The 20,565-nt window shown below is 39.5% G+C and overlaps 1 protein-coding gene across 2 annotated transcripts; it reads right to left on the reverse strand.

The window, feature by feature from the left end:
- Positions 1-379: 379 nt before the first annotated feature.
- Positions 380-3,628, reverse strand: LOC104105577 (pre-mRNA-splicing factor ATP-dependent RNA helicase DEAH1-like). 2 transcript variants are annotated; one of them, XM_070177316.1, is made up of 3 exons: positions 2,011-3,628; positions 1,678-1,759; positions 380-626 (listed from the first exon to the last, which is right to left on the reverse strand). In XM_070177316.1, the coding sequence occupies exon 1, from the start codon at positions 3,253-3,255 to the stop codon at positions 2,011-2,013; it is 1,245 nt and encodes a 414-aa protein (XP_070033417.1). In that variant the 5' UTR covers positions 3,256-3,628; the 3' UTR covers positions 380-626; positions 1,678-1,759. The 2 variants fall into 2 exon arrangements, with proteins under 2 accessions (XP_070033417.1, XP_018629460.1); XM_018773944.3 differs by having other exon boundaries at positions 380-1,031.
- Between the last annotated feature and the right edge of the window lie 16,937 nt (positions 3,629-20,565).

The raw sequence follows: 20,565 nt of genomic DNA on the forward strand, positions 1-20,565 counted from the left end.
TACAGAGAAAAATACGATCTCTAGTGGAGAGAATGCTTTAAAGTTAGATAAGGAAAATGAGCAGAATCAACTAAACAATAGTTTTATGCTTCATGGACTCTTCATTTGCCTCGAAACACCAGTGTCGATCAGTTGGTTATGGGTTATTTGCAATAGGACAGAGGAGGAAGATAAGAAAATGCAACAATCTAACCAGTAAGAGCAACTCAGCGAGAGAGACAGAGACGAGAATTGTGTGTTTTGGGGTTTTGGGGGGGTTGTTACGATGGTTATGTTCATAGGTAAACAATCAACAGGCGATGCGATGTCTGACGTTAGTGGAAAACTGAAATTGCAAAAGCATAAAATATTCTCGTGCAAATCTTTTACGAAGAATAGAGGTACTAAACTCATCAATTCCTTTAATCAACATCCATAAGATCTGCCCTCTCTACAAACCTTAAACTCAAGAAATTAGGTATAACAAACAGATCATTTCCCACGTTTTAAAATTGCAGTGAAAATGAAAGAATAGCTGCAAACTTTAGGTTCCACCTCCGTGTAGTTTCTCCTTTTTCTTCATGCAACACCGGCATGAACGGCGAGGACATGCTGATACTCTACCATTACTTTGGAAGTCGCAATTACTGTGCATGCAAAAGGAAAATTAGTTTGTTGATAAGCTTCAGCAATACGAAATACAATATCAGCCGAGAGATGTTCCTGCAATTTAGTAGTATTGTGCACTTCAAGCTTTGACAAGAAAAGTAGTTTGCACTTCAATTTCTTTAGTAGCATCAACAGATATATACTAGACCAACTTATCTTCTTGCAGCTACTGAATGTTCAAAGAAAGAGTTTTCCTTGTTCGTGATTAACAGGACCTCCTGTACCGATATTCCACAGCAACTACTAGCATTTTGGACATCCTTCGTTTTATTCTTGACTTTTAACAAGGAATTTCCATCCTTAAGTTCCTCAAAAGCAGGGTTTGATTAAGGATCTTCTGGACAGAAATGGAACTCCAGCTTATTTGACTGTGAAGTTCGAGCCTAAAATTACACCGAGCATCAGCAAAAATTAGATTCCTTACAATCAATTGGCATAGAAGCTGCTACATGTCTGTACATCCAATAGTCAGCCATTATTTATTTTTTATTTTTTTATAAGTAGTCAGCAATTGGTATTAATTCACATTCCTTGGCACCACTTTAAGCATTCTAATACGATTCACTAATATTATTCACTTTTCTATGATTTCCTGAACAACTCGCATTCTAGGATATAACAAGGCTAGATCGGGGTCTATACCTCATGAGGAAAGGAGAAAGTTATCATCCACCATTCATGACATTCAGTTTTACTTAATAATTGTACTTGAAAAAGTGTCTTCTTCTTTAATTAAGTAGCAACTTTTTCGAGTTCTTTTCCACTAAATAAGGTATCAACTCCTATCTATTAAAAACAAAACAAAAAAATGTAAATTAAAGCCCATATTTTTGGAAAACTAATCAAACTATTTTTGTTACCTTTTTCCACTTTCATTTTTGTAGAATGCCAAATAGATGTCATACATCTTTTTATTTTTTTGATCAGGTAAGATAAAATAGATGTCATACATCTTTAAAGCAGTTAGTAAGATTTTCTTGAATGTTATGCAAAGGTTCGATGATGTACACTAATTTGCCGTACACATACCATTCTCTGATATTCCAGTACCACCTGCAACTTTTGGAACATGGTCCCTACCAAGGATATCTCCGGTAATTTTCCTTGCATCCTCAAAAAATTGTCCAAAAGAATAATCACATAACATACACAAAGGAAAAAAGAAAAAAATTAGCATCAGAAGACTGAAAATTTAAGGACACTGTAATAGCAAATACAATAATCCATCAGATGTGAACACAATAATGTAGCTTTATAAAAGATTTAAGAAGTTGTAATCTTCTAAATAGGGTATTATATGAAGGCTAAATATGTATAGTCTGGAAATCAAATAAATGCTAACAGATGCAATAAAATGCAGACCTATTTATAAGATGCAAGGCCAATTCCACGAGGCATTTTCTTTGAGCTAGAATCTTCAACGTCTTTCAACTGATAGTAGTGAGGAGCTACTTCTACTAGCCATTCTGGTTTCAATTCAGTAACCTGCCGCATGTACTCCTTAGTTGTCAGGACCAGCTCATGGTAGACAACCCATCTAGGAAGCACCCGTGATAAACCTGAGCTGGGGTGAATATGACCTGTCTGGGGATGCTTAACAGTTCGATAGGATCCACTCTTCTGTAGTCTTGCTGCGTGAGGAAAGAACCCTGATATTATAGATTTCTTAACAACTTCCAAGTCATTAACATTTGAATTCAACTCAATTCCAACCCTTTCCAGTAGGCCTTCTAACTGATCTCGGATATCTCTAGCTATTTTCATGCTTCTGACTTGGATATAATTCTCGTAGCACCATTGAGTTGAAAAGTTTATTTCTTTCCAAGAATTGTAAACCTTAAGCAGAGCAATATGATCTCCCACATTGCCTATGTGAAAGTTCATCCATGCATTGTCAGCTTGGACTTGTCTATCCTTTGGACGATAGAAGACTGAATTCCCCACAGAAAGCATTGCAGCAATACTTATTATCTCAGCAGAGCACTTGTACTTGTCAGAGGCAACAATCATCTTGGACAGCATGGGATCCAGAGGAAACTCAGCCATTTTTTCACCCACTTTGGTTAACTTACCATCCTCATCAAGGGCACCAAGTGCAAACAACAGCTCCAGGGCTTTAAGTAGAGCTTCAGTTGGTGGACGATCCATGAAGTCAAAGTTCAGCAAGTCTTTAATCCCAAGGCTCTTGAGTAAGAGCACGACATTTGCAAGGTTGGTCCTTTGTATTTCTGGAATTGTGTTATCTTCCAAATCGTTCATGTAGCTATGTGCAGTGTATAACCGGAAGCACTTCCCAGGACCTGTTCGTCCTGATCGACCAGCACGTTGGTTGGCAGACGCCTTCGAGATGGGAGCGACCAGCAATGACTCGGTTCCTGTCCGAGGGTTGTAACACATGATCTTACAAAACCCTGTATCAATAACATACTTAATCCCATCAATTGTCAAAGATGTCTCGGCTATATTTGTAGCCAGGACAACCTTACGAGCCCCTTCAGGAGTGGGCTCAAATATCTTGGCTTGTAGTTCAGCTGGTAAGTTTGCATATGTAGGTCTTCTGCTTCTTGGCCAACAATGCGGCCTCTCTTTCTTGTTGAACATACACATTTGTCCTATTTTTGCGCTCAACCCTGGCAAAGATTTGTTGAGCAAACTGGCTTACCCTAGTTTCATCACAGGATGACAACATTCCTGTATCAACAAACTGATTTGCGAGATCCTCTGGTGATGAACATCTCTTAGATGCACTAATAATATGAGCGATATCCAGTTCTGTCGTCGTTGAATTGTACCCTAGGGACCTCAATTTCTCTCCAACCCACGTCTTCAAATCACAAGCCATCTTAATTTCCTCTGCCAACTTTGTGAGACCGATTTTGATTTTTCTTTGGATGAGGAAGAGAAGGCATTTGGCAACGCTTAAATAGAACAATTCCGAGGTGAGTTCTACTTTCGTAATTATAATGCGAGTGGGAATGAGAAAATTGAAACCAAATTTGGATTGGTTTTGAAAAATAAAAAGGTATATTACTCCGTACTAATTTTGACTGACCAAAAATTTTTAACGTCATTTTATACTTAACTTTAGTTTCCTTCTTTTTCCCTCTCTAACTTTAGTTTTGTTTGTGTGTTTATTAAGTATTATTCCTTCATAGTTGAGTTATATTTAATTAATCATTTTAAGTTAATTTATTTTATAATTAATATTATTATTATTCCATCCCTTTCAATTTATGTAAGCTTATTTGACTGTATACGGAGTTTAGAAAGAAAAAAAAAAATTTTGAACTTGTGGTGTAAACTGAGTCACATATATTTTATATGACTATAAATCATTGAATAAATATAAATTATTTTCAAATAAAAAAAAGATTTTTTTTTTAACGGATTAAAAAAAAAATTCACATAAATTAATTTTGACCGAGCATTAATTTAAATGCGCTATAGTGATAGGAGTGTGCTCCTATAAGCGTAATGTTGGCAGTTGGGTCCAACCGATTCTAGCTTTGATAATAGGCATGTGCCTGCGAATATACTTTGTCAGCACGTTTAGAAATGAGTGGTGGAGATTTATTGGCTGGCCTCCATTTCTCTTTTTCCTTTATGTGCGTGGAGGCCAAGTTTGTTCCCTGTAAATAGGACTGTTCTCTATTGAAGAAAAAAAAAAATGCAAGTCAAGCAAGAGACGGTACGGTGGAACAATGCTACAGTGAGGTGGAAAAAAATAAAGAAAATTAAAGAAATGATTTTTTTAATCAGAAAATGATATGAAACCTTTATACTCGATATAGTGTCCGCTTACGAGGGATATGAATTTTATCTGCCACCATTCGTCGACTTCCTATTCTATTCTTGAAAGCGTGTAGACAGAAGGCCCTTTTTTCGGACTGTCTTGTTTTCAGATGATACACGAGGAATCTTTTTATGGTGGTTCTTCCTTCTAATGACCGGCATATCTATGATTATTTTCTCTAGAAAAATGCAAGGGGCGTTAGCGGTCTTTTTTGCCTCATCTGCTACTGGGAAGAGAGAGCCACTGTCATTCTTCGCTTTGTTCGAGAATCAACCGCACATGAATGCTTGGGGCTCAGAGCTCCTTAAGCTTGGGTTCGCTTTGGACTTGCGTTCGACCTTGGCTTCGGGGTTGGCTCCTAGGCCCAGCTAATAATAAATTACAGCACCAGATCTCCAGCGGATACTCAATGGTAAGAGGATGGCACGTCAATTAGCTAAACTATCCATTTCATCATCAGGGATGGGAAAATATGGTTATAGGAGGTTGTTGAATAAAATTCCTCTAATAAACCATGGAGTCTTTCTAGAAATTGGATGTGTTTGGCCAAGATAAAAAAGTATTTTTGAGTAGCATCAGAAGCAGTTTTTCTACTTTTGGGAAAAAACTACAAATTGTAGCTTATTCTAAGAAACAGAAGCGAAAAATTAATTATTTGAAGACAAAAGTATCCTCACAATAAATTTATATTTTCAAAATTATGTTTCATTAATTTAATTTTTTTCTCTTTCTTTTTTGTTTCTGCCATCCTTTTTATTTAACTATATTATTTTTATTATATTTTTATTCTCCTTCTCCAATTCTTCTTTGAAATAGTCTTTCCACTATAACTTCCTTTTATATGGGAGTAATAAAGTAAATTAATAATTTATATTGGATTATTATATTTTGATATATTTAAATTATCATATAAACAATAAGTAATATCTGATACCTAATATTGTTGCTTTGGATAACTATATCTTATACTGATTAATTTTTTAACATATATTTTACTTTGTATTTTATATTCTAATTAAATAAAAAAATAATTATTTCTTTATAATAAATATTGAAATTTATGTTTTCTTTTAAATAATATACTAATTATAAACTGAACATTTACTAGCCATTTTCGTAATTTAACACTCAAAGGTACTTTTGAAAAAATTGACCAAACACAATTTGCTTATCAAAATTACAAAAAGTACTTCTCAAATGGATTGGTCAAACACAAATTATAACTCTCCAAAAGTATTTTTTGGAAAAATCTTTTTGAGCAAAAATACTTTTTAAAATAAGCAGTTTTTGACAGTTTGGCCAAACGTGCTCCAAGTCTTGTGCATTTTTATTGAAATTGTCAAATTGTAAAATATAGTGGATCACTTTCATAGCGACTCATGTTTTTTTTTTCTTTATTCAAAAGGACTTTCACGTTAAATCTTGATGTTTTTGTAGTATTATTTATTATTATTATTATTATTAATTAGATTTTGGTGCTCTAGTTTTGTTATTATTTTATATTGTAAAAATTATTCCTATGTGTTATTTTTTTTTCCAACAAATACGACACCAATGTTTATCTTTTTCTGTGGCCTTATGAAAAGACATGCACGTCAGCACGTGACCTATTTTTTCAATGTAGTATGTGTTTCTACATCTTTAAGGGATCATTTGGTTTGAATAATTAGCATATCACAGTATACAAACATGCATTTTCTTATTAGGTGTTCGGTTATCATTTTGGATTAAGCATATTTAATAATGATATAGTTATACAGTAATTTTTGTATTATTTTATACCGAGTACAATGTCGGTTAACTAATTGATAAATGACGAAAAGTGTATGTTATTTAGTACGTTTGCATATTGTTTCTTATGTGAATCGCGGGGGATTACATGCTTATAAACATAAAATATGCTCATTACGTGTTTATTATAGGTAGGAATAGGTTTGAATGGAAGTTGATGAAAATTGGATGAAACCAAATTGGTGCATTGCATGAAAGGTAGGCGCAAAATGGCCTAGAAAGTGAACCAAAACCAGTGAAGTATGGCACTTTAGCGCCAACCCCTAGCACGCGAAAGAAAGAAAGAAGAAGAAAAATTGGGAGCGTGCCTAGGGGTCGCGCGTTGCAAGAACCCTAGGCACGCGACTCAACTTCTCCTGGCCGAAATAGGAGAGCTCAAGATCGCTCATACAAACCCTAATTGATAATAAATACATCATAAAATGTCCTTTTGAAGAGAGAGACACTACTGTAGGGTTAGACAACACCTAAGGAAGCGAAAATACGCTAGGAACAAGGAAAAAGATTCAACCACGAGTTTTTCCCTTCTTCTTCCTATTTTTCATCGTTGGTTATGACTTTTAATATTGTAGTATTACATACTATTATGAGTAGCTAATTTATTATCTAGAGTTTTGATGGAACCTTTTGGAGGATGAATTCTTGTTACGTTTTAATATAATTTAGCGTTTGGATTGCTCTACTTGTTTAACTACGTGCTTATTTTAGTTGATTGAATGACCATCAATTGATTGTGCCTATTTATTATATATTGCTTGAGAAAGGGTACATATTTAATGTAATGACCCAGCCGGTCTTTTTGAGTATTGTAGCCTCGTTCCCTCATTTATTGCGTATTCTATATTCATTTATTATTATGTGACTTGTCGGGGTGGTTGGTTTAGTTCTAGGAATATTTCAGAATGAATTGGGATACTTAGTCCCAAGGTTGGAAGCCTAAGTTGAAAGAGTTGACCGGATGTTGACTTATGGGTAAATAACTCCGGAATGGAGTTTTAATGATTCTGATAACTCCTTATAGCAATTTTGGACTTAGGTGTATGTCCGGATATTGATTTGGAGGTCCGTAAATGATTTTGGCTTGAATTGGCGAAAGTTGAAAAAGTTGAAGTTTGGAGAGTTAAAAAGTTTGACCGAGAGTTGACTTTGTTGTTACTGGGTTCTGATTGTGGTTCAAAAAGTTAAAATAGGTTTATTGTGTCATTTATGAATTGTGTGCAAAATTTGAGGTAAATCGGAGTTGGTTTGATATGTTTCGGTATCAATTTTAGAAGTTGAAAATCCATTATTTTTATCAGGCTTGAATTGGGGTGTGATTCATGTTTTTGATGTTGTTTGATGGGATTTGAGGCCTCGGCTAAGTTTATATCTTGTTTTATGACTTGTTGGTATGTTTGGATGAGGTCCCGAGGGCCCCGGGTGTGAATCAAATTGAAATTGGGATAAAAATTGGACAAAGAGGATTGCTGAATCAGCTGAAGTCTGGTGTCATCACACATGCGGTGGGTGTGGCCGCAGGTACAGTCACGTAGGTGCTGATGAGTCGTTGCAGGTGCGATATTTGGGGAGGAGGCCTCGGAGCGTAGGTGCGAAGAATATTTCCGCACCTGCGAGGTCGTAGATGCAGAAGAGTGGCCACATGAGCGGAAGAAGGACTTGAATGGCAGGTCCACAGAGGCGGAGTATTTTGCGCAAAAGTGCACCCGCATGTGCGGGCGTTGGACCGCATATGCGGTTGGTCGGGCCTTAAGTGGCTTCCGCAAATGCGATTTTTTAACCGCAAAAGCGGTAACGCAGAAGCGAAAATGCTGGGCAATTCTATAAGGACGAGTGTTAGAGTATTTTCTCCAATTTTGGACTTTGAGAGCTCGGATTGAGGCGATTGTTGGAGAGGTTTTCACTAGATTTCAAGAGGTAAGCAACTTTTGATCATTTTTATCTATTAATATTGAATACCCATTGAATTTCCTCCATAGATTTGGTATTTTTGAGGTAAAATTTGGGAATTTTTTATCTATGTATTAGAGAGTAAGGTTTGGGGATTTGAGTGTCGATTTGCGGTCGGAATTAAATAATTTTGGTATGGTTGGATTCGTTGTTGAATGACTGTTCAGATTTTTTTAATTTTTATCGGGTTCCGAGACGTAGGTCCGGGGTTGACTTTTGACTTTGGTTAAAGAACTTAGTTTTGTCGTATGGAATTGATTCCTATAGCTCTTATTGATTGAATTAAGTTGTTTGTGTCTAGATTCGAGTCGTTCGGAGGTCGATTCGCGAGGCAGGGGCTTGTTGGAGTAGGGATTTATGCGGTTTGAGGTAAGTAACACTTCTAAACTTAGTTATGAGGATATGAATTCCTGAAATACATGTTATGCGGTTGGTATTGAAGTGATGCACATGCTAAATGATAGGCATGTGGGCCTGCACCGTGATAATTATGACTTGGTTGACTCCGTGGTACCGTGATGTTATCAAACCTTATTGCTAATCATGTAATCCTTACGTGTTAGAGTAATTGAGCTGAAATCCATGTTAGAAATCATGTTTAGGCTATATGCTTATTCCGTGGGGCCCGCTGAGGTCATTTCTATTGTTGAATTATTTGCTTAAACTGAAAATTTTATACTCAGTCACATTCATCATTTGCATACCATATCTCAGTCTCTGTTGTCATTTATTGTTACATCGTGTTATCATTGTTCGGGCTGATTGGCATGAGATTTGTGAGCCTGAGAGATTGGAGAGATTGATGACTGAGTTGGGGCCTGAGGGTCGGATTGTGAGTGATATTGATGGGATCGGGTTGCACGCCACAACAAGTTTTATTGATTCATGATGGGATCGAGTGCACGCCGCAATAGGTATTAATTATTCATGATGGGATCGGGTTGCATGCCACAACATGTTTTATTAGCGCTTGGGCAGGATCTGCCCCTCCAGAGTCTGACATACCAGCAGTGAACGTAGGTACCGTACAATGCTGAGTGATTGAGTGTGATGAGTGAGGGTTGTGACAGTCAGATTTAGTACTCTAAGAGTGTGAGTACATAAGTTTATCACTGTGATGCATTACATGTGACATGCACATTTTACATGTAGATATAGAGATGTAGCATTCCTCAAATCAGTCATACTTGGCATATTTTATTAGTGTTGAACTTAAATTGTTAAACTTGAAAGCATGTCTATATTTCTGCATTGTGTGCAAACTGATTATGAGATTTCTCTGAGTTATTACTGTCATTTTCCTGTCGTATATGTATTGTTATTATATAGATTTGGACTGTACCTTTCGGAGCTTGTAACTACTTTCAGCCCAAGGTTAGTCCTGTTACTTATTGAGTACATTGGTTTGGTTGTACTCATACTACACTCTGTACTTCATGTGCATATCCAGGTATATCTGGACCCGGTGGTTGCTAGACTAGGAGCATTACCTGCTTGGAGACTTTTGAGGTAGCTGCTATGGCGTTCACAGACCTCAGCTCTCCTTCTTTTCACTTTATTTAGCACTGTTCAATCTTTTCAGATAGTTGTATTAGAAGTTTTGACTGTGTTGACATTTAGTAGCTCATTGTCATGACCCTAATTTTCCGCCGTAGGATGTCATGATGGCACCTAGTCTCTAAGACTCGGTAAGCCTAACATACATTCAATATTAATTGAGAATTTATAAAGGACCTTCAAATAACTTAATCATATAAAACATTCCCATAACTCAACAGAAACACAACTTCCCAAAATCCGGCGAATACAAGTCACAAGCTCTATAAGATGGTACTAAACATCCCTATACATTAGTATCTATAAAAGGATAAGAAAAGAAAATAGACTAGATAAAGGGTGACTCCGAGGCCTGTGGACGCCGGCAGGTATATCTTGAAGTCTCTGAACTGGGTTCGTCTCACTAGTGCCTGGACTGGTAGGAGGTACCTGGATCTGCACAAAAAGATATGCAGAAATATAGCATGAGTACACCACAATGATACCCAGTAAGTGCCAAGCCTAACCTCGGTAGAGTAGTGACGAGGTCAGGTCAAGGCCCAACTGGAATAAATAAGAAACTGGATAGGTATATAACAATGAAATAATGATAGCAATAGAAATGAGACAATAAAGGAATACACCAAGATTAGCTACACTGAACTAAGGCAAATAATGCATCACGGAAGGAAAACAAGGAATGTTATGACACGGAACAAAGCAACAAAACACAAGTGAAGTAATAGAAAAGTATCAACAAGAATCACTACTGAGGTACCACCTCGTAGTTTCAAATCATAAAATAATTCACAATCTTTCCTTATATCACCGCGGGAGCATTGCATTTAGTTTTCAAAATTAGTTTTCCCAAAATAGCATCCCGCGTTTTAGCATACCTTATCACACCGCGTGGCTTCAAGTGGTTCCCCTACTAGCAACACGCTTATCAATCCCACCTTATCTCACCATATGCGTTTCAATCCCAAATTCTTATACCACCACATGCGTATTAATATCACAACGTATCACAAATCGCACCTCAAGTGCCTAATATCACAACATGTCAAGAAACCAACAACAATAGTGTTTTCACAACAAATAGCCCATGGCTGAACCACAATATGCACAAGAGTCTCACAATAACAACCGGAGGTGAATAACTCAACAAGAATAATATTTCACAACTTTATAATTTTGCCTCAATGTAAATCACGACCTTTATAAATCGATACCAGTTTCAACAACAAGATATTCCAAAAATAACAACTTCAGGTAAAGAAGTCAACGGTTAAATAATGAATAAGGAATAAAGGAAACAATACTTTGACTAAACATGTAAAGGCAATTAACAAGTAAGGGATAAGACAAGTAGAGAATGTGAAAATAGACTAATGATGATGATTATAACATGTTAAGGTAACTCAATTAAGGTTTGAAAGGAATCTACATAGCTAAAACCGGTAAATTTCCATATTTAGACCCTGTACACACTCGTCACCTTGCGTACATGGCTTTCCCATATCATAATTAACGCAAACCAACACCAATCCTAAGGGGTAATTCCTCCACACAAAGTTAGGCAAGACAATTACCTCAAGACACGCTAACTCAATCCACTAGTAAGCCCTTCCCTCGATTATCCAACTCGGAACGACTCGAATCTAGCCAAAACAACTTCATACCATAAATATAAACTATAGGAAACTATTTCGAACAATAAAGTTACGATCTTTACAAAGAAACAAAAAGTCAACATGGGCCCGCATCTTGGAACCCGACCAAAATTACAAAATTTGAACACACATTCGATGACGAGTCCAACCATACAAGAATTACTCGAATCCGACCTCAAATCGCTTTTCAAAACTCCCAAATTTAGTCTAAGAAGTTTTCACAATTTCCCCCCAAATTTCCAATTCAAATCACTAATTAAATGATGAAAATAACAATGGATTCTAGTAATATAACCAAAACCGAGTTAGAATCTCTTACCCCGATGAATTTCTTTAAAATCTCTTGAAATATTGCCACAAACCGAGCTCTCTAGGTCCAAAAATAAATAATGAAATCAAACCCTCGAACTTTGCCCTTTTTTGCCCAGTGAATTCGCATCTGTGAAACCACAACCGCATCTACGGCTCTGCACCTGCGGAATTTCCATTGCAGGTGCGGTTCTCACTAATGTCTTGTGATCCTGCTTCTGTGGACCACTCAAGCGCATCTGCGCCCTCGCTTATGTGACCACTGGATCCCTTCTGCGCGCCCGCATCTGCGGAGCACTGACTGTATCTGCGGTCCAAGTTGGGCAATACCAAACTTACTTCTGCGGCTAGAAGGACGCTTCTGCGGTGCCGCACCTATGGCCCAAAGTGCGCAAGTGTGACTGCACTAGACATAACCCTGCTTTAGTAATCACACAAGTCCAAATTTGATCCGGATTCAATCTGAATCACACTCGGGCCCCCCAAGACCCCGTCCGAATATACCAACAAGTTCCAAAATACATAACAGACCTACTCGAGGCCAAAAATCACATCAAACAGCATCGATTCTACAAATCACACCCCAATTCAAGCCTATTGAAACTATGAACTTCCGAATTCCAAAACTAGTGCCGATTCATACCAAAACAACTCCGATTGACTTCAAATTTTGCACACAAGTCATAAATAACATGACGAACCTATTACAGCTTCAGAATCAGTATCCAACCCCTATCAATAAAGTCAACTCCCGGTCAAACTTCCCAACCTTCCAAACCTTCAACTTTCTAACTTTTTTCCAATTCATGCCGAAATGACCTACGGACCTCCAAATCAACATCCGAACAGCTCCTGAGTCCAAAATCACCATACAGAGCTATTGGATTTGTCAAAACTCTTATTCCGGAGTCGTCTACATAAAAGTCAAACTATGGTCAACTCTTTCAACTTAAGGCTCCAACTTAGGGACTATGTGTCTTATTTCACTTTGAAACTCACCTGAAACCAAAACCAAACACCCTCGGCAAATCACATAACCATAATACAACATAGAGGATGCAATAAATAGGGGATCGGGGCTAAAATTCTCAAAGGGGCCGGCCAGGTCGTTACATCCTCCCCCTCTTAAAACAAACATTCGTCCTCGAATGAGTATAGAGACATACCTGAAGTAGTGAAAAGATGAGGATAATGGCTACGCATATCATGCCCGGTCTCCCAAGTCGCCTCTTCAACTGGTTGACCCCTCCACTAAACCTTCACTAAACCAATGTTCTTCGACCTCAACTTTCGGACTTGCCTGTCCAAAATGGCCACCGACTCCTCAACATAAGACAAATCCTTGTCCAATTAGACTGAGATGAAATCTAACACATGTGACAGATCACTATGATACTTTCGGAGAATAGAGACATGTAATACTAGATGAATTGCAACTAGACTAGGAGGCAGTGCAAGCTTGTAGGCCACCTCACCAATCCTCTCAAGGATCTCAACCTAGTGCTCAACTTGCCCTTCTTCTGAACCTCATAACGCCCTTCATGGGCAAAACCCTGAGCAAGACTCGCTCTCTAACCATGAACACAACATCGCAAACCTTCCGATCCGCATGACTTTTCTGTCTTGATTGGGTTGTACGAAGCTGATCTTGAATCAATTTAACCTTTTCCAAAGCATACTGAACTAAGTCAGTACCCAATAGCCTAGCCTCCCCCAGCTCAAACTAACCCACTGCAGACCGACACCGCCTCCCATACAAGGCCTCATACGGAGCCATCTGAATGCTCGACTAGTAGCTGTTGTTGTAGGCAAACTCCACAAGCAGCATGATCTGATCCCAAGAACCCCCGAACTCTATCACACATGCACAAAGCATATCCTCCAATATCTGAATAGTGAGCTCAGACTGTCCATCCGTCTGAGGGTGGAATGCTGTACCTAACTCAACCCGAATGCCCAACTCAAATTTGTACGACCCTCCAAAATTGTGATGTAAACTGCGTACCCCGGTCAGAGATGATGGATACCGGCACACCATGAAGTCGGACAATCTCACGAATATAGACCTGAGCCAGCTGCTCTGAAGAATAAGTAGTCGCCACTGGAATGAAATGAGCCGACTTGGTCAACCTATCCACAATCACCCATACTGCATCAAACTTCTTTTGAGCCGTGGAAGCCCAACAACAAAATCCATGGTAACCCGCTCCTATTTCCACTTGGGAATCTCTAGCTTCTAAAGCAATCCACCTAGCCGCTGATGCTCATAATTCACTTGCTGACAATTTAGGCACCGAGCTACATACTCCACTATGTCTTTCTTCATCCTCTTCCACCAATAGTGCTTTCTCAAGTCCTGATACATCTTAGCGTCACCCGGATGAATGGAGTACCGCGAACTATGGGCCTCCAGAAGAATCAACTCATACAACCCATCTACATTGGGCACACATAGCTGGCCCTGTATATATAACACACCATCATCCCCAATAGTAACCTCCTTGGCATCGCCGTGCTGAACAGTGTCCTTGAGGACAAACAAATAGGGGTCGTCGTACCGACGCTCTTTGATATGATCATATAGAGAAGATCGAGAAACCACACAAGCCAAAACTTGACTCGGCTCCGAAACATCCAATCTAACAAACTAGTTGGCCAAGGCCTGAACATCCAATGCTAATGGCCTCTCCGTTTCTGGTAGATATGCAAAACTGCCCAAGCTCCCCGCCATTCGACTCAAGGCATCGACCACTACATTGGCCTTCCCGGGATATCATAGTCCTTAAGAAACTCTAACTATCTTCGCTGACGCAAGTTAAGATCCTTCTATTTGAACATATGTTGTAAACTCCGGTGGTCGGTGTAGACCTCACAAGGGACACCGTACAAATAGTGCCGCCAAATCTTCAAGGCATGAACAATAGCTGCTAACTCGAGGTCGTAGACATGATAATTCTTCTCATGTACCTTCTACTGTCTAGACGCATAGGTAATCACCCTACCACCTTGAATCAACACTGTGCCAGGGCCAACACGTGACGCATCGCAGTACACAATGTAAGACCCCAAACCCGTAGGTAACACCAACACTAGGATGTAGTCAAAGCAGTCTTGAGCTTTTGAAAGCTCTCCTCACACTCCTCGACCCACCTGAACGGAGCACCCTTCTGGGTCAATCTGGTCATAGAAACCGTAATAGATGAGAAACCCTCTACGAAATGATGGTAATACCCTGCCAAACAAAGAAAACTCCGGATCTCAGTAGATGAAGAAGGTTTGGGACAACTCTGCACAACTTCAATCTTATTCGGATCTACCTTGATCCCCTCACTAGACATAACATGACCCAAAAATGCCACCGAGTCAAGCCAGAATTCACAGTTTGAAAATATTTGTATACAATTTCTTTTCTCTCAAGGTCTGAAGCACAATCCTCAGGTGCTGCTCATGATCTTCCCAGCTCCGGGAGTACACCAAGATGTCGTCAATAAACACAGTGATGAATGAGTCAAGATAGGGCTGGAATACACTGTTTATCAAGTGCATGAATCCTGCTAGAGCGTTGGTCAGCCCAAATGACATAAAAATGAACTCGTAATTAGGGGTGTGCGTCGGTCGGTTCGGTCGGTTATTATGAAAGTACGGTTCGGTTTATCGGTTTTTGATTTTGTAATATTAATAACCAAATCAAACCAAAGTATTTACGGTTCGGTGCGACTTTTTCAAAGTTCGGTTCGGTTATTTTTGATTTAGCTTTTCGATTATTAACGGTTCAAGATTTTTATATCTTGGATTTACTTCCAGTGATCATAAACTTCCAGTCTAGTGGTTTTTGGATCTTGAGCCACTGGGCAGTGGGCATAACGTTTTATCTTTTATGGATGTAGCATTGTAACTTCTTGCAGCATCCAAACATGAATAATAGCAGGATATAACAATTAACCTTTCAAGTCCAAACAAGCTAGCAATATACGAATCACTGGATTTCACAAACAAGCTAACCTTTCAAGTCCAAACAGAACACAACAGGATTTCACAATATAACAATTAACAACGTCAAACATCCAAGTAGCAAAATACCGCACAGTTCAGCAAACATAGTGGCAAATCTCGCAGCTACCAAAGTCCAAAACAAGTCTAGAAGTACCATCACCAAACAACAAAACAATAGCAAACTAGTCACAAGCCACAAGCCACAAGCCACAAAGTAAGTCTAGAAAAGGATACTTAAAGTCTTAAATGCGAATCATTGGATGAGGTATGAGACACTTCTTAATATGCTTTACTAAGCCAAAAGTGCCATAATACTTTGGATGACAATTATAAACTAGACCACAATGAAGGCACTTTGCTTTGCGGGCTTCTTCATTTACTTCAACTAGCTCAAAATGTTCCCAAATAGGCGATCTAGCTTTAGGACCACAAGGCATAGTTGAACCTACAAAAAAAAGAAAAGATCACAAGTTAATAAAATATTTTTAATTATAAATAACAAAAGGATATTATAAAACAAGCAAATCTTTTAACTTACCACTTGTTCAAACTATGCATCAACAATGCTAGTATCTCTTTTAACAATGCAAGTTTCTCTTTCGCTCGTTGCCATATCTAAATATAATTTGATAAAGTGTGTCATTTAAACTTACAAAGTAAACTAATTTTCACTTAAACACTCATAAAAGGTACACCAAAATGTACAAGATCTACACCAAAATAGAATGAGCTGAGGAAGAAAACTGAAATGGAACTTAGAAGAAGTCGCACTAACCTGAGGAAGAAGGATGAGCGACGAGCTAAGGAAGAAGGCATCACAGTCGGGCATCGGCAACACTGCAGTAGTCGCATAGAGGTGAGAGGACTAGAGGAACCCTAAATCTAATTTTTGATTTCTAATTCTAAGGTGGGAACATAAGTCAGTAAGAGTAAGTCACTAGGTGACTAAGTCTTAGGTTTGGGTAAATTAGGTGGGCTTTAAATGGGTATTGGACTATTGGGCTTCAGCCTTCAGATAGGTAATAAGTTTTGGACTCTCAAAAGAACCCATATATTCAAACTTATTTTTCTGAATTTCTCAACTGATACCCAAAATTTTGGTTTTTCGGTTTAACTTAAAACCAAAATACCAAAACCGTAAAATGCATCGAAAAACTAAAATTTAATAATTTAAAAACTGTGCACCGATCGAATAACCAATTAAACCAAAACTGAAAAATCAAAATTCACGGTTCGGTCAATTTTTTCGGTTCGGCCGGTATTATGCCCACCCCTATTCGTAATGACCATACCGAGTCCTGAAGGCAGTCTTTAAAATATCTAGCTCTCGAATCTTCAACTGATGATAGCCTGACCGCAAATCAATCTTTGTGAACACTCTGACACCCTGTAGCTGATCAAATAGGTCATCAATACGTGACAATGGATACCTGTTTATCACTGTAACCTTGTTCAACTGTCGATAACTAATACACATCCGCATAGAACCATCCTTATTCTTTACAAGTAAGACTGGTACACCCCAAGGTGACACACTAGGCCGAATGAAGCCCTTATCAAGCAATTCTTGCAACTGCTTCTTTAACTCCTTCAGCTCTACTTAGGCTATACGATATGGTGGAATAGAAATAGGCTGAGTGCCCGACAATAAATCAATACCATAATCGATATCCCTATCGGGCGGCATGCCCGGAAGATCCGTCAGAAATACATCTGGATAGTCCCTCACTACCAGAACTGACTCAACAGTAGGAGTATCAACATTGACATCTCTCACAAAGGCTAGATATGCCTCACACCCCTTCCCAACCATCCGCTGTGCCTTAAGGAAAGACACCACCTTGTTAGGAACATAATCCAAAGTACCCCTCCATTCCAACCGCGGCAAACCTGGGATAGCCAACATCACCGTCTTGGCGTGAAAACTAAGAATAGCATGATAGGGTGATAACCAGTTCATGCCCAAAATAACATCAAAATCTACCATACTAGCAATAATAGGTCAACTCTGGTCTCAAAACCACCAAGATCAACTAAACATGACCTATACACACGGTCAACAACAATGGAATCTCCCACTGGCGTAGACATATAGATAGGAGAACTCAAGGAATCATGGGATATACCCAAATATGGAGCAAAGTAAGATGATACATATGAATAAGTGGAGCCTGGATCAAATAAGACTAATGCATCTCTATGAAAAACTGGAAAAATACCTGTGATAACTGAGTCGGATGCAACTGCCTCCGTCCTAGTCGGAAGAGCATAACATCTAGCCTGGCCTCCCCCTCTAAGGCGACCTCTACCCACCCGACCTACACCTCTAGCTGGCTATGTAGGTGGAGTGGCAACTGGTGCGGTAACCACGGCTTGAGAAGCCTGAGGACCTTGTGGAATACGTGGAGCCTGAGTAGTCTGTAGAGGTGCACCCCTCCTGAGTCTGGGGAAGTCCCTCACCATACGACGAGTGTCACCACACTCACAACAAGCTCTTAGAGGACGTGGCTACTGGGACTAGCTCAGTCCTGGTCAGCCGAACTAACTGCTAAAAACCTCGTGCAGGAGGTGCACTAGAAAATGGCGGTGCATAATAGGCAACCTAAGACCTGGGAGTGGCCGGAATACCGCTAGAAATTGGAAGTGCTAAATGAATAGGGCAGGTCACATAGCCTCTACCATGACGGGCTGCAACTGGGGAACATGCACCACTATATGCACCAGAATCTTGAGCCTCTTGGCCGCTCTCTCCTCTCTCTCCTGGCCCTACATACCCTCTAATCTTCGAGCGATCTCCACAACTTGCTTGGGGTATCAGTCTCTAACTCCCGAGCCATTCTGAATCTAATACCATGGTTGAGCCCCTTGATAAATCGACAAACTCGCTCTCTGACAGTGGAAACTAATGCAGGTGCAAGTCTGGACAACTCGTTGAACCTAACAGCATACTCTAATATGGTCATAACACCCTGGCGCAACTGCTTAAACTCTGCGCGCCATTCATCCCGAAGACTTTGGGGAACAAACTCTCTCATAAACATCTTTGAGAACTAAGACCATGTGAGTGAAGCTGCCTCAGCTGGGCTACCCAATTCATACGCTTGCCACCACTGATACGCTACTCCCTTAAATTGGAACGTAGTGAAAGAAACCCCACTCGACTCCATAATACCCTTAGTACGGAGGATACGATGACACTCCTCAAGAAAACCCTGTGCGTCCTTTGTATCTAGGCCACTAAATGTAGGAAGATGGTACGTTTTCTACCTCTCAAGCTTGATCTGCTCCTCCTCAGATGCTACTGCCTTATCCCTGGGCTGAACTAGGACAACCGGCTGCACTGATATGACTTCTGGGACCTGGTCAACCTGGACCCGCTGCTCTAGGGTACGGCCTGTGGGAGCCTGTGCTCCTCCCCCAGCCTGGGATGTGGCGGGAGCAAGTGGAATCAACCCTACCTGAGCTAGAGTGCCAAACATGCTCAAAAACTGGGCGAGGGTCTCCTGAAGTTCAGGGGTAGTAACAGGCATCTCAGGTGCCTGCCCTCTAGCTGGAGCTACTGGTAACTCCTCTGTCGCAGCTCAGGCAGGTGCTTTAGCTGCACCACGTGCCCATTCTCGGCCTTTGCCATGACCCCAATCTTTGGCGACTCTAGTAGGGGGTGCGGGTGTCTGATCGTCAGATCCAGCTGTGCATATCCTCACCATCTGTGAGAGAATATAAAGACAGAGATTTAGAATTTCGAAGTCAACAAATTCGCATGATAAGGGATCAAACAAGTGAAGCTTTCCTAACAGTTCCATAGCCTCCCGAAGATAAGTACAGACGTCTCCGAACCGATCCGCGAGACTCTACTAAACCTGCTTGTGACTTGTAACACCTATGAACCTAGTGCTATGATACCAAGTTGTCACAACCCCGATTTTCCTCCGTAGGATGTCGCAATAGCACCAAGTCTCTAAGACTAGGTAAGCCTAACATACATGCAATATTAATTGAGAATTTATGAAGGACCTACAAATAACTCAACCACTATCATATAAAGAAGCCCCGTAACTCAACAGAAACATAATTTCCAAAAATCCAGCGAATACAAGTCACAAGATCTATAAGATGGTACTAAACATCCCTATACATCAATATCTATAAAAGGATAAGAAAAGAAAATAGACTAGATAGAGGGTGACTCCGAGGCCTGCGGACACCGGCAGGTATATCTTGAAGTTTCCGAACTGTGCTCGTCTCACTAGTGCCTGGACTGGTAGGAGGTACTTGGATGTGCACAAAACAATGTGTAGAAGCGTAGCATGAGTACACCACAATGGTACCCAGTAAGTGCCAAGCCTAACCTCGTTAGAGTAGTGACGAGGTTAAGTCAAGGCCCTACTGGAATAAATAAGAACCTGGACAGGTATATAACAATGAAATAATGATAGAAATAGAAATGAGACAATAAAGGAATACACCAAGATTAGCTACACTGAACTAAGGCAAATAATGCATCATGGAAGGAAAACAAGGAGTGCTATGACACGGAACAAAGCAACAAAACACAAGTGAAGTAATAGAAAAGTATCAACAAGAATCACTACTAAGGTACCTGTTTACCCGTAAAATGGTACAATTGAATTTATACATGGTTTCTAGACAAGTGAACTAATTTGATCCTGATATAATGCAATAATTGAAGAAATGTACAATACATAGCCTTAAAATGTAGATGAAACAAAAGAGATGACAGTTTCAGAAACAAGATTTCCGGGCATAGCAATGATGAGATCAAAAAGTGAAAAAGTAAGATTGTATTAAGCTTTATATAGAATGTGGTGTAAGTTTTGCCAGCGAATTCGTTTACTTTACAATAATAACTAGGCT

This window comes from Nicotiana tomentosiformis, chromosome 6, assembly GCF_000390325.3.
Source record: "Nicotiana tomentosiformis chromosome 6, ASM39032v3, whole genome shotgun sequence".
NCBI lineage: Eukaryota > Viridiplantae > Streptophyta > Magnoliopsida > Solanales > Solanaceae > Nicotiana > Nicotiana tomentosiformis.

Bases quoted from the DNA above. Each gene is read 5' to 3' on its own strand.
- LOC104105577 (XM_070177316.1), bottom strand. From the start codon at position 3,255: ATGTGTATGTTCAACAAGAAAGAGAGGCCGCATTGTTGGCCAAGAAGC.